Here is a 13050-nt window from a genome sequence, read left to right on the forward strand (position 1 = left end):
GATGCTATTATACACATGCTAGAACACATATACACTGCAATAGAGAAAAAAGAAGTCCCACTGGGGATCTTCATTGAATTACGTAAATCTTTTGATACAGTTGACCATCACTTGCTCCATATAAAATTGTCGCACTATGGTATAAGAGGGCACTCCCTCAACTACCTAAAGTCTTACCTCAGCAACAGAAGCCAATATGTGTACACAAATGGGGCAAACTCTTCTGCACAGCCAATTACAGTTGGTGTCCCACAGGGAAGTGTCCTAGGCCCTCTTCTCTTTCTCATATACATAAATGACCTACCAAATGCATTGCAACTACTCAAGCCCACACTATTTGCAGATGACACTACATACGTCTTCTCTCACCCGAGCCCAGTCAAGCTAGCCAATACTGTAAATACCAAATTACAGAAAATATCTACCTAGATGAGTACTAACAAACTTACTCTAAACATTGACAAAACCTACTTCATTCAGTTTGGTAACAGAGCTACAGATGTCCCTCTTAACATAATGATAAACGGATCACCTATCACAAAATTCACAGAGGGAAAATTTTTAGGAATCCACCTTGATAATAGACTCAAATTTCAAACACATACAACAAATTTCCAAAAATAATTCCAAGACCGTAGGCATACTATCGAAGATATGGTACTATGTTCCACAGTCAGCCCTCCTGGCCCTATATCACTCACTTATTCACCCCTATCTCACCTATGGAATTTGTGCATGGGGCTCAACAACAATAAACCATCTCAGACCATTAATTACCCAACAAAAGGCTGCAGTCAGAATGATAACAAATTCCCACTACAGGCAGCACACTCCACCAATATTCAAAACTCTAAACCTACTCACCATACTCACTACTGCACCTACTACATTCATAGAACACTTAACTCTAATATAAACCCTCCCCTCAAACGTCTCCTTACCAACCTCAACAGAACACATGACCATAACACAAGGCACAGATCACTCTTTGATGTTCCTCGTGTCCATCGCACGCTATGCAAAAACTCAATGCACATAAAAGGCCCTAAAATCTGGAATTCATTACCTGTGAATATAAAAGAAACACTGTCTGTTTATAAATTCAAGTCTCTTCTCAAAGATCACTTACTCACCCACAAGTAAATTAATACTGAATAATTGTATCTCACAAATTGTATCTCATAAATGTTTCTCATTATTGTATCTCATAAATGTCTAACCTGTGACCCAGTTAAACTTTATTTTTTAATTACATTACCTAACAGAATACTCCATTCTACTGAATGCTCAGCAACACAGTAAATGACCATATGACCTGTCTTTGTAATACTCATTTGTGCTAAATTGTTATCTGTTTACAATAATGTTTTTACCACTGAATATATCATTGCTTAGTTAATCTTAAGTTAATTTTAAGCCTGCTCATAATGTTCTGCATACAAGGGGCTTTGGCATGTTGCACTGTAATAACTGTATTCCTTTGTACTTCACTGTATCATGTTCAAATTAATAAATAAAATAAATAAATAAATTAATAAATGGGATATAAATAAGGTCTTGAGGATATCTCTCTGAGAGAGAACCCACAGTAATGGATTCAAATTAGACAAGTTTAGATTTAGAAAGGATATAGGAAAGTATTGGTTTGAAAATAGGGTAGTTGATAGGTAGGGTAGTTGAGTGGAACAGTCTGCCTAATAGGGTTATTGAGGCTAAAACCTTGGGTAGTTTCAGATTTAGGTTGCATAAATACATGAGTGAGAGAGGTTGGATTTGAGTTGGACTTGCCCATGAGTTAACAGAATTATCAAAGCTAATTGCTTGTGTAGAATTGAAAATTGGGTTGGGCAAATATTCTGTTAGTGAGATGGATTGTGAAGGACCTGTCTAGTGTGGGCCAACAGACCTGCTGCAGTGTTCCTCCTTTCTTATGTTCTTATGAATATTGAGGGAGACCTGTAATGTACTTTTTTATATACTATATCAAAACTGTAATTCTTCACTACCTAACTTATTAAATCCATATAGTGTGAGCTAATAGAATATTCAGTTTTTTTGTATTCACTGTTACTCGCCTAATGACCATATGTACAATTACAGCACTGTTATTGCCTTATTAATCTTAATTTAGTCTTAAGTTTGCCCGAAATACTCTACATACAAAAGGGCTTTTGGCATGTTCACCTAGTTGTTACACTCCTTTTATTCAAACATGTATCATGCTAAAATAAAATTATTATTATTATTCTTGTAGTGTTGGTCCAGATATGGTCAAGTAATGAGGCACTTGAAGATTGAGACACTTATGCAACATATGGGAATCTTTAATGAGGAAACGTTTCGCCACACAGTGGCTTCATCAGTCCAATACAAATCAGAAGGGCGTAAGGAGAGGAGGAGTTTGAGGTAATGTTGTAAAGTAAAAGGACGCAAGTGCAACTAATGTGACATTTTATTGTGGCAACGTTTCGCTCTCCAGGAGCTTTGTCAAGCCGTTACAAACAACACATGGACACAGAGGGTATATATAGGCTTAGAGTGAGGTGCAATACTAGTGGTGGTAGTAGTAGTGATGTAAGTTGTAGTAGTAGTAGTAGTAGTAATACAATATGTTAGAACAATTAACTTGCACATGAGTAAAAGGATAGAAAAGCTATTACTTGGGAAACATAAAAATACGATAGACAAATATTTCTATTGGAGGCTGGATAGAGAAGGCCTGTTTCAGTGTTCATTCTCTGTAATGTGCTTGTGTAGTATTAACCCTTTCAGGGTCCGTCCCGTAGATCTACGGCTTTACGTTCAGGGTCCAAACCGTAGATCTACGTCATGAGCTCAGCTCACTCTGATAAACTGTGAGTGGTAAATTTGGGCCTAGATATGAGAGAATACATCTATGTGGTATGTGTGCACCACATAAAACAAATCCTGCAGCACACTGTGTATAATGAGAGAAAAAAACTGAGACCGTGATTTTTTATTAAAACAGCGACTTTGCAGTGTTTTTTCGTATGTTTTTATAGTTGTATTTGTGATTTCTTGGTCTCATTTGATAGAATGGAAGACATATTACAGAAATAGAGATAATTTTGATTGGTTTTAGCACTGGAAATGGCTTGAAACTGAGCTCAAAGTGGCGGAAATGTTAAATTTTTACCGATGTTCAAGAGTGAACAAATGACCTCACATGTCTAATACACGCTAGCTGGTGGGTCTAATATACATTCACAAATGTGGTGATGATATTTATACAATTATTACAATACTGCATAACAGTAAATCTTCTATTTTTTGGTGTGAATAAAAATTCATTATGTGAATAAAAAATCAAAATGAAATTTATTTGTAAAGCCTCAAAATGTAACTAATGAACAGAGGAAATGTTAGTTTAGTGCCAGGAATACCTACATTGTTTATTCTGGACCCTATTTTGAAATTGGAATATTTTGAACTTTGTGTTAAATTGGTCAAATTACCAATTTCCGGTCACTTTATTTTGTAGTTGAAACAGTTGACTTGGTGATTTCTTGTGCTCAATCAATAGAATAGAAGTAATGCTAGTGAAATAGCTAAGAATTTGGTCGACTGGAATAATGTAATAGGCCTAAAATGGGAGTCAAAGTCGGCAAAATCGCTGATTCGTAAATATCGCTGACACATCAAAATTCACGAGAGCATAATTTCGTCAATTTCCCATCAAATTTCGTACTTTTTGTTTTATTACATTCACAAAAAGATTCTCTACCATTTCATAAGAAAAAATAACTTTTATTTTTTTGAAAATTCTTGGACACTGGGGCACCACTTCAGATTTTGGCCTTGGACCCTGAAAGGGTTAACAGGAGAGACTATGTGATGGCAGGGTTTACTCTTTTCAGGAGGATTCTTGCTAAGACTTCAGAGATGGTGAAGCTGCCTTTGTTTTGTTTAATTGTATTAGAAACGGCTATTAGTGAAGATTCAAGGCACTTGCGTCTGCGGAAATTAGTTTCTTTGATCACTAGTTGGGCGTCCCTAAACTTCATGAGATGATTGGTGGAATTTCGGTGTTGTACACAGGCATTGTTCATGTTATCATTCCTACATGCGTAAATGCGTTCATTGAGGCGGGTGTCGAGGTTTCTTGCTGTTTCACCTACATAAATCTTGTCGCAGCCTCCACAGGGTATAGTGTAAATCCCTGCGTTGACTGGTTCATGGTGCTTGGATTTTGTTCTGGTTAGATCCTTTATCGAAGTGCTGGAAGCGATGGCGACTCTGGTGTTAGCTTGTGAAAGTACTTTAGAAATGTTCAGTGCAACCTGGCTGCTGGGAAGAATTATAACTTTGTTGGGAGTGGTGTTGGTGCGTGGAGAATTAATGATCTGAAGAGCTCTTTTCTTGCAGTCTTTGATGAAAAAGGAAGGAAAATGTAAATCAGTGAATGTTTGGTGAATGTGTGTACATTCCTCGTCAAGAAACTCAGGACTACAAATTCGGTATGCTCTTAGGAAAAACCTGATGATGATGCCACTTTTAGTCTTAGTATCTTGACTGGAATAGAAGTGTGTGAGATCATTTTTATTGGTAAGTTTCTGATAAACTTGAAATCTTAGGTTATTGTCTGCTTTGTGAATGAGGATGTCGAAGAAAGGTAGCTTGTCATTGGACTCTTCTTCTAGTGTAAACTGGATTGCTGGTTCAGCTGCGTTGAGCCTTGCCTGTAGATTCCATACATCAAAACGTTTGGGAGTTATTACGAGGACGTCATCCACATAACATAACCAAGTGACGCTTGAAGGGATGATGTTGGCGAAGTGTTCGGACTCTAGGTGTTCTATGTACAAGTTGGGTAGGATGGCACTGATGGGGGACCCCATTTCCATGCCGTAGTTTTGTTTGTAGAACCTGTTATTGAAAGAAAAACAGTTGAAATTAACACAGAGTTCAATCAAGTCAACAAAATCTCCGGGAGGTAGAGGAAGATTAAGGTCCTGATTGACTTTACGTCATAGAACCTCAATGGCTTTTGTGGTAGGTACTTTTGTGAAGAGGGAAGTCATGTCCAAACTGCTTAGATTCTTTTTACGGATGCAGAGGTTTCGGATGCGGTTGAGAAGGTCGCCTGAATGTTTAACATGAGCGGGGCTGATGGTCCCCAGAAGGCAGGAAAGATGTTTGGCAAGAACTCTGGCTAGTTTGTGTGGTGCACTGCCTATACCTGACATGATTGGTTTGAGAGGAATATTATATTTGTGGGTCTTGGGTAAACCATACATGTGTGCTGGTTTAGGGTTGCTGGGTAACAAGTACAGAAGTTTCTTCCCTTCTCTAGTGTGTTTGAGTATTTGTCTGAGGTAATGTTGCATAAGTGTTTCAATCTTCAACTTGTCGTTTTTTTAAACCATTTATCAATGAGGCACTTGTCTCGGAGATTCTTGTTGGTTTAGTTATAGATGGTAGAAGCAAGCAGTTGCTCATAGTGTTTGTGAATTCAGTTGTGGGTTGTGGTCATGGATGAAGGTTATGTTGAGGTCACCTGTATCAGGTGGTGTTTATTCATCTTTGAGTCAGTTATCATGTTTGTTAGGTTTTCACTAAATGTCTAAGTATTCATGTGAGGTACTCTGTAGATTGCTCCAACTGTTATAGGTTCTTTTAGGTTTTTGGATTTAAATTTTGCAAATATTTATTCACCATATTCATCACTGGTGCAAGTAGATTTAATACATTCAAGGTCATCAGAGTAGTAGATAGCTGTGCCTTCATTTGATATGAGAGTTAAACCTAGACAGTACATTATTTAATGTTACTGATAAATAAGATAAGTTTGTAGCACTTGACTATCTTTAAGGTTTTGTTAGTAAAAACAACAAAGTTCTGCACATGTGTCTTATTCATCAACTTTTCAATATTGTGTATCATCGGTTATTTAATATTATGATATGTGCAATTAAAGTAATAGATCAATCACAAATAATTTTAATTTTCATAGGGATAAAATTGAAGTGTTGTATAGAAGAGAGCTGTTAACAGTAATCATGCAAGCTGCAGACCTTCTCAATGCCCTGAACTGGATGCCACGAAGACCATGGACCAAACCTTTCCTTGTGTGGCAGGTAAGGCCAGAGTGCAGATGGAGGCCTTGGCACCTGCCTTTCCCTCAGTGGCAGGTAAGATGACTACTTAGTGGTCTGTAAAGCATTAGGTTTAGTCTGCCCAAAATGCCTCGGCATGATAGTGGCTTTCTTTGCCCTTGCAAATCAGTATTGTAATTACACATTGTAAACTGTGCATGGAAATAGACTCCTTATAACATGTCAGTCACACATTGTAAACCTTGCAAAGAAATAAAAAATTTTATTCAAATTTTGAATTTGAATGTGTGAATACCAGCATCATTTTGGCTAATGTGTGAATACCAGTGTCCTGGCTAATGTGTGAATACCAGTGTCCTGGCTAATGTGTGAATACCAGCAACATCTGGCTAATGTGTGAATACTAGCAGAGTTCTGGCTAATGTGTGAATACCAGCAGAGTTCTGGCTAATGTATATTAATTGATATTTTTAATGCGTGAAATTGTATGTGTGGCCAGTATTAAGTGAGGTTGCTGGGAATGTGGCCAGTATAAGTGAGGCTGCTGGGAGTGTGGCCAGTATTGAGTGAGGTTGCTGGGTGTGTTGAGGTTGCTGGGTGTGTGGTGAGGTTGATGGATGTGTGGCGAGGTCGCTGGACGTGTGGCGAGGTTGCTGAACGTGTGGCGAGGTTGCTGGATGTGTGGTGAAGTCACTGGACGTGTGGCAAGATTGCTAGACTTGTGGCAAAGTCGCTGGATGTGTGGCGAGGTTGTTAGGTATGTGGCAGGGTTACTGGGTGTGTGGCAGGGTTACTGTGTGTATGGCAAGGTTACTGGGTGTGTGGCAGGGTTACTGTGTGTATGGCAGGGTTACTGGGTGAGTGGCGAGGCTGCTGGACATGTGGTAGGGTTGCTGGATGTGTGGCAGGGTTCCTGGGTGAGTGGCAAGGTTACTGGGTGTGTGGCAAGGTTGCTGGGTGTGTGGCAGGGTTACTGGGTGTGTGGCAAAGTTGCTGGGTGAGTGACAAGGTTGCTGGGCGTGTGGGAAGGACGGGGGGACAGAAGGGTGTTTTATATAAGTGGTTGGTGAAGTAGAAGTTGCTAGGTGTGTGGCGAGGTTGCTAGGTGTGTGGCGAGGTTACTGGGTGTGTGGCTGGGAATGGGTGGAGGCATGGGGTCAAGGTATGTCATTAACCCTTTCAGGGTCGGTGCCGTACTAGTATGGCTTGCACACCAGGGCAGGTGTCGTACTAGTACGCATAAATTCTAGTGCCTTCAATCAAGCAGGAAAAAGCTGGTAGGCCTACATGTGAGAGAATGGGTCTGCATGGTCAGTGTGTGTGCAGTTGAAAAAAAAAAATCAGGGCACCCACATTGTATTGTGGGAGTGGTAATTCAGTGCGCCTTGGTCATCAAGCCAAGCAGTAAGGAATACCTCACTCTCCAGCGAATTGGGACTCTTCCCTTCTCAAATGGTAGTTCTAACACAGACTGATGTGTTAATGAAGATGAATCTAATGGTTCTGAGGAGTTTGTGACAGAGAGTAATGACCAGGATACCAGAAATAGTGATGAAAACCCACACCATTATCAACCTTCCACCAAAAAAGTCAGACAAAGTGACTTATTTGCATGTGGGTGGTGGGGAAGACAGCATAGTTGGTGAGGAAGACTGTGGTTGGTGGAGAAGGCAGTGTAGGTAGTGGGGAAGGCAGTGTGGGTTTGTGTAAACATAGCAACATATGTGTAGATTACCTAGGATAACCCAAAAAAGTCAGACAAAGTGATTTATTTGCATGTGGGTGGTGGGGAAGACAGTGGGTAGTGGGGAGGGTAGTGTGGGTAGTAGGGAAGGGAGTGTCTGTAGTGGGGAAGACAGCGTGGGTTTGTATAAACAACATGGCTGGCCGGCTGGCTGATTGGCTGTCTCTATCTCCGTCTGTCTGTATCTATATCTGTCTCTATCTCTGTCTCTGTCTACCTCTGTCTCTGTCTATCTCTGTCTCTGTCTCAGATACAATTATACATAGTGTAAATTACCTAGGATAACCCCAAAAATCCAAGCAAAGTGCTATACTGTGCTTGTAGATATAATGCGTAGTAAGGCATGACTGGCAAGTATTACGTATTTACACTTGCTCAGGAATCAGACTGCATCATGTGTAATATGTTGGTTCATGAGTGGCACTCTCTGAGACAGAGAGACAAGCAGAGAGACAGAAAAAGAGAGAAGCAGACAGAGAGACAGACAGATAAGGAGACAGAGATAAACAGAGAGCTAGACAGACAGACATGTTTATATGTAACTATGAAAACAAATAAAGCCAAGGCTCATCAAATGTCACCACTACTGCACTGTGTCAGCAGTGTGGAGTGACACTTGTCTTACACCAAGCTTCAAGGAAACATTATTATTATTATTATTATTATTATTATTATATACTCCCACATATCCAAATTTGCTGGGACCTATAAATACTATGTGTATATTTCTAGACAATAGTATGTGACTAAGGTACATGAAAGTGTTTACCTGTCAGTGTTTGTGCAGTTATTGTGTAGCATACAATGCGTGAATATATACAATATATGGCTTATATTGGTCTCACAGGCCACAAAAGTTACTTGAAAAAATAAAATGTTAAAAAATAAAATAAAAAATAAAAAATAAATAAACAATTACTGCGTGATCGGCAGCTGGTGATGTTGCCATATGCAGCTCATTTTTTGTCAACTTCACGCCTCCATATCTGGGTAAGTATTGATCGCAATTTTTTTTTTTTTTGGTCTATAACACTCACAAAAACATGCTCTATCATTTCATAAGATAAAATAATTTTTTTTTCGAATATTTTTCGACCCTGAGAAAGACTTTCAGAGAGGGCCTCTTGACCCTGAAAGGGTTAAACATGTATGAATGGAGCACTGAGGTGAGGAAAGGTTATATACAGTACAGTTGCTCCTGGACTTACAATGGTCTGACTTGCAATATTTTCCACTTACGATGGGTTTGTCAGAACGTAACCCCATCGTAGGTCGAGGAACACCTATACATTAAGTAGGCATCCCCTGTAAGACAATGGATTCACCCGTATGCTCAGTGCGAGGAGGGGAAAGAACCCGGTGTACGTCAAATTTTCCCCTACATGAAATCTGCTGTGTAAACTGATTAGTATATGTTAAGAACATAAGAACATAAGAACGAAGGAACACTGCAGAAGGCCTACTGGCCCATGCGAGGCAGGTCCAAGTCCCTACCGGCTTAAGCCAATGCACCCAACCTAGTCAGGTCAGGTCACATTGACTTAAGGGAGGAACACGGCAACCGACCTGTTAGCACAAGCTATCAGGTCCAACTCACACCCACCCACATCTACTCATGTATTTATCCAACCTATTTTTAAAGCTACACAACGTTCTGGCCTCTATAACTGTACTTGGGAGTTTGTTCCACTCATCCACAACTCTATTACCAAACCAGTACTTTCCTATATCCCTCCTGAATCTGAATTTTTCCAACTTAAAACCATTGCTGCGAGTCCTGTCTAGGCTAGATATTTTCAGCACACTATTTACATCCCCTTTATTTATTCCTGTCTTCCACTTATAAACCTCAATCATATCCCCCCTAATTCTACGTCTTTCTAGAGAGTGCAGTTTCAGGGCCCTTAGTCTATCCTCATAGGGAAGGTTTCTGATACATGGGATCATCTTTGTCATCCTCCTTTGTACATTTTCCAGAGAATTTATATCCATTCTGTAATACGGTGACCAAAACTGTGCAGCATAATCTAAATGAGGCCTAACCAAGGATGTATAGAGTTGAAGAACAACCTGAGGACTCCTATTATTTATGCTTCTTGATATGAAGCCAAGGATTCTATTAGCTTTATTGCGAACACTTATGCACTGTTGTCTTGGTTTCAGATTACTGCTAACCAGAACTCCTAAATCTTTTTCGCAATCCGTAATATTAAGATCTACATTATTTAGTTTATATGTGGCATGGTTATTGTCCTGTCCAACATTTAGAACTTTGCATTTGTCTATATTAAACTGCATCTGCCACTTCTCCGACCACTGCATCAGTCTATTCAAATCTTCCTGGAGTGCTCGAATGTCCTCGTCAGAATGAATTCGACGGCCTATTTTGGTGTCATCGGCAAACTTGCCGATGTCGCTCTTTATGCCCTCATCTATGTCGTTTATGTAGATTGTGAACAGCAGGGGGCCCAACAGTTATGATAATGTGGAAGTGCTTATAAATTGCATGTTAACCAATGGTCTACTGTATATATACCTACATGCATTCATACAGTGGACCCTCGCTTTTCATGTTTAACCCGTTCCAGAGCAATCAGCGAAAACGGAAACTATTTTCCTCATAAAAAATAACGTAAATCCAATTAATCTGTTCCAGACACCCAGAAGTATTAACAACAAAAATTTTTTTTACCAAAAAGATAGATTTACATGCACAAAAGAATGAACATTCAACATGACACTTACCTTAATTGAAGGCTGTTGTTGATGGATGGAAGACAGGGAGGAGGGGAGGGAGGGAAGAGAGGTTATTGTTTGGAGGGGAATTCCCCCTCCATAAGGACTCTAGGTACCAAGTCCTTATCAGGGGTCACTTTCCTAGCTTAAATATAGATTTACATGCAGAAAAGAATGACAAATAAATATAAAGTGCTAATAAAATGTATAAATGAACATTTGACATCACACCTTTATTGAAGACTCTTGTTGGTGTATGGCAGATGGGGTGGAGGGGAGAGGGAGGCAAGTTTATTGTTGGAGAATATGACACTAATATGAACTCTACGGCTTATTTATCTATCACAATTCAACTAATATGACATAATAAACAATATTAATAACATAGAAACATGATATATACTCTAGAATAAATAAAATAAATCATTATGCATGTCACGAGAGGTATTCTGCTGTTGTTGGGTGTATAAGGGCCACTGAGAGCACAAGCCGTACATACATAGTGGTGATGAAGCAGCAGTTGAGGCGGCGATGTTTTCTGTAGCCCTATATAACTCCAACAACATTGGAGGAGTTAGTAGAATCACTGAAAAAGGCACCCTCTGCCACCATCACAACCTCTACCACCATCACTACCACCATGACTCACGAAATCGTAATGACACGATTGCAAACAAACCATACCCCGGCCGGGATTGAACCCGCGGTCATAGAGTCTCAAAACTCCAGCCCGTCTAGCTGGTCTAATGGCTAACGCGACGGGCTGGAGTTTTGAGACTCTATGACCGCGGGTTCAATCCCGGCCGGGGTATGGTTTATCACTACCACCCTCCACCACCACCCTCTACCACCATCACAATCACTACTACCCTCTACCACCATCACTACCACCCTTTACCACCATTACTACCCTCTACCACCATCACTACCACCCTCTACCACCACCACAACCACTATTACCCTCTATCACCCTCTACCACCATAACTACCACCCTCTACCACCACCACTTTCATATTTTTCTACAAACTTTTTCTTGAATTCTACCATGTTTCTCACATTCTTTACTAAAGGGCTGGCACTAGGTTTCTTTAGGCCCATGGTGGCTTATTTAGCCACCATGGGCCCAAAGAAAGTGCCAAAAACAATGGATTATTACAAAATGTATCATATGACCTGCTTATTTAGCCACCATGGGCCAAAAGAAAGTGCCAAAAACAATGGATTATTACAAAATGTATCATATGACCTGGCAGGATATGTTCACTCACCGAGAAACAAAGCGAAACTGCCTGAGAATGCATGTGGGAGGCAGCTTTGTCTGCACTTTGGGCACTGGACAGGTTCTGTATCATTGACGAAAATGGGGGAAATCAACAAAAATGGAACCAAAATATTGACAAAAAAAGTTGACGAAAACGGAAATCAGCGATAACGGAGATCGACGAAAAGGGAATCCACTGTACTTCATACATACACATCTAGTACAGGAGGGCCCCACTTTACAGCATATGGCTAATGCAGTGATTTTCAGTTACAGTGGACCCCGGTTATCGTAATTAATCTGTTCCAGAGAGAGTGACTAAACCCAAATCTGACGATTTCCGAATTCATTTTTCCCATAAGAAATCATGTAAATCCAATTAATCCGTTCCAGACACCCAAAAGTATTAGCAAAAATTATTTTTTTTATAGATTAAATATGTATAGATTTACATACAGAAAATGAGTATAAAACAATAATATCACACTTGCCTTCATTGAAGACTCTTGTTTGTGTATGGAAGATGGGAGGAGGGGAGAGGGTTAGGGTGATGTTCCTCCACAAATGTTTGCACCTCACTCCACTTTGCACAAATGCCCTTAATCTTTGAAGAAGGCACCTTTTTCCCTCTTTCTTTCACCACTGAAGCAATTTCCTCAGCTGGTGTTCATAAGGACATAAGAAAGCAGGAACACCGCAGCAGGCCTGTTGGCCCATACTAGGCAGGTCCTTCACAAACCATCCCACTAACAGAATCGTATATGCCCAACCCAATTTTCAGTGCTTCCCAAGCAATAAGCTTTGATAATTCTATTCACTCATGCGCAAGTCCCACTCAAATCAAATCGTGTGTGTGGGGAAGTACCTTGTCTGGTGTGTGGGGAAGTACCCTGGCTGGTGTGTGGGGAAGTACCCTGGCTGGTGTGTGGGGAAGTACCCTGGCTGGTGTGTGGGGAAGTACCCTGGCTGGTGTGTTCTTCTTTGAATTCTATCGTGTTTCTTCTTTATCAAAGGGCTGGCACTAGGAGCTTTCTTTTGGCCCATGGTGGCTTATTTAGCAGTCGCAAGCAATAAAACGAATGGAATATTATGAAATGTATCATATGAACGAGTGGACTTGTGCTCACTGGCTGATAAACAATGACACACCAACTGTAAATGGTGTGTCAGACTGCTCAGATGCGTTCAGGACAAATGACTATTACTGAGCTAAATGACGATCACCAAGCCA

General features: G+C 40.2%; 1 protein-coding gene across 7 annotated transcripts in view; it reads left to right on the top strand.

The window, feature by feature from the left end:
- The window catches only part of LOC128695724 (peroxisomal membrane protein 11C-like), a 342218-nt gene that overhangs the window by 122445 nt on the left and 206723 nt on the right, over window positions 1–13050 (top strand). For 5 of the 7 annotated variants that reach the window (XM_070093444.1, XM_070093442.1, XM_070093446.1 and 2 more), the window contains one exon: window positions 5975–6152. In XM_070093444.1, the coding sequence (XP_069949545.1) occupies window positions 5975–6152 (178 nt within the window). The remainder of the gene's footprint in view (window positions 1–5974; window positions 6153–13050) is intronic. The other 2 variants (XM_070093447.1, XM_070093445.1) reach the window with 1 other exon arrangement.

This window comes from Cherax quadricarinatus, chromosome 42 (assembly GCF_038502225.1).
Source record: "Cherax quadricarinatus isolate ZL_2023a chromosome 42, ASM3850222v1, whole genome shotgun sequence".
In the NCBI taxonomy this organism is placed as follows: Eukaryota; Metazoa; Arthropoda; class Malacostraca; order Decapoda; family Parastacidae; genus Cherax; species Cherax quadricarinatus.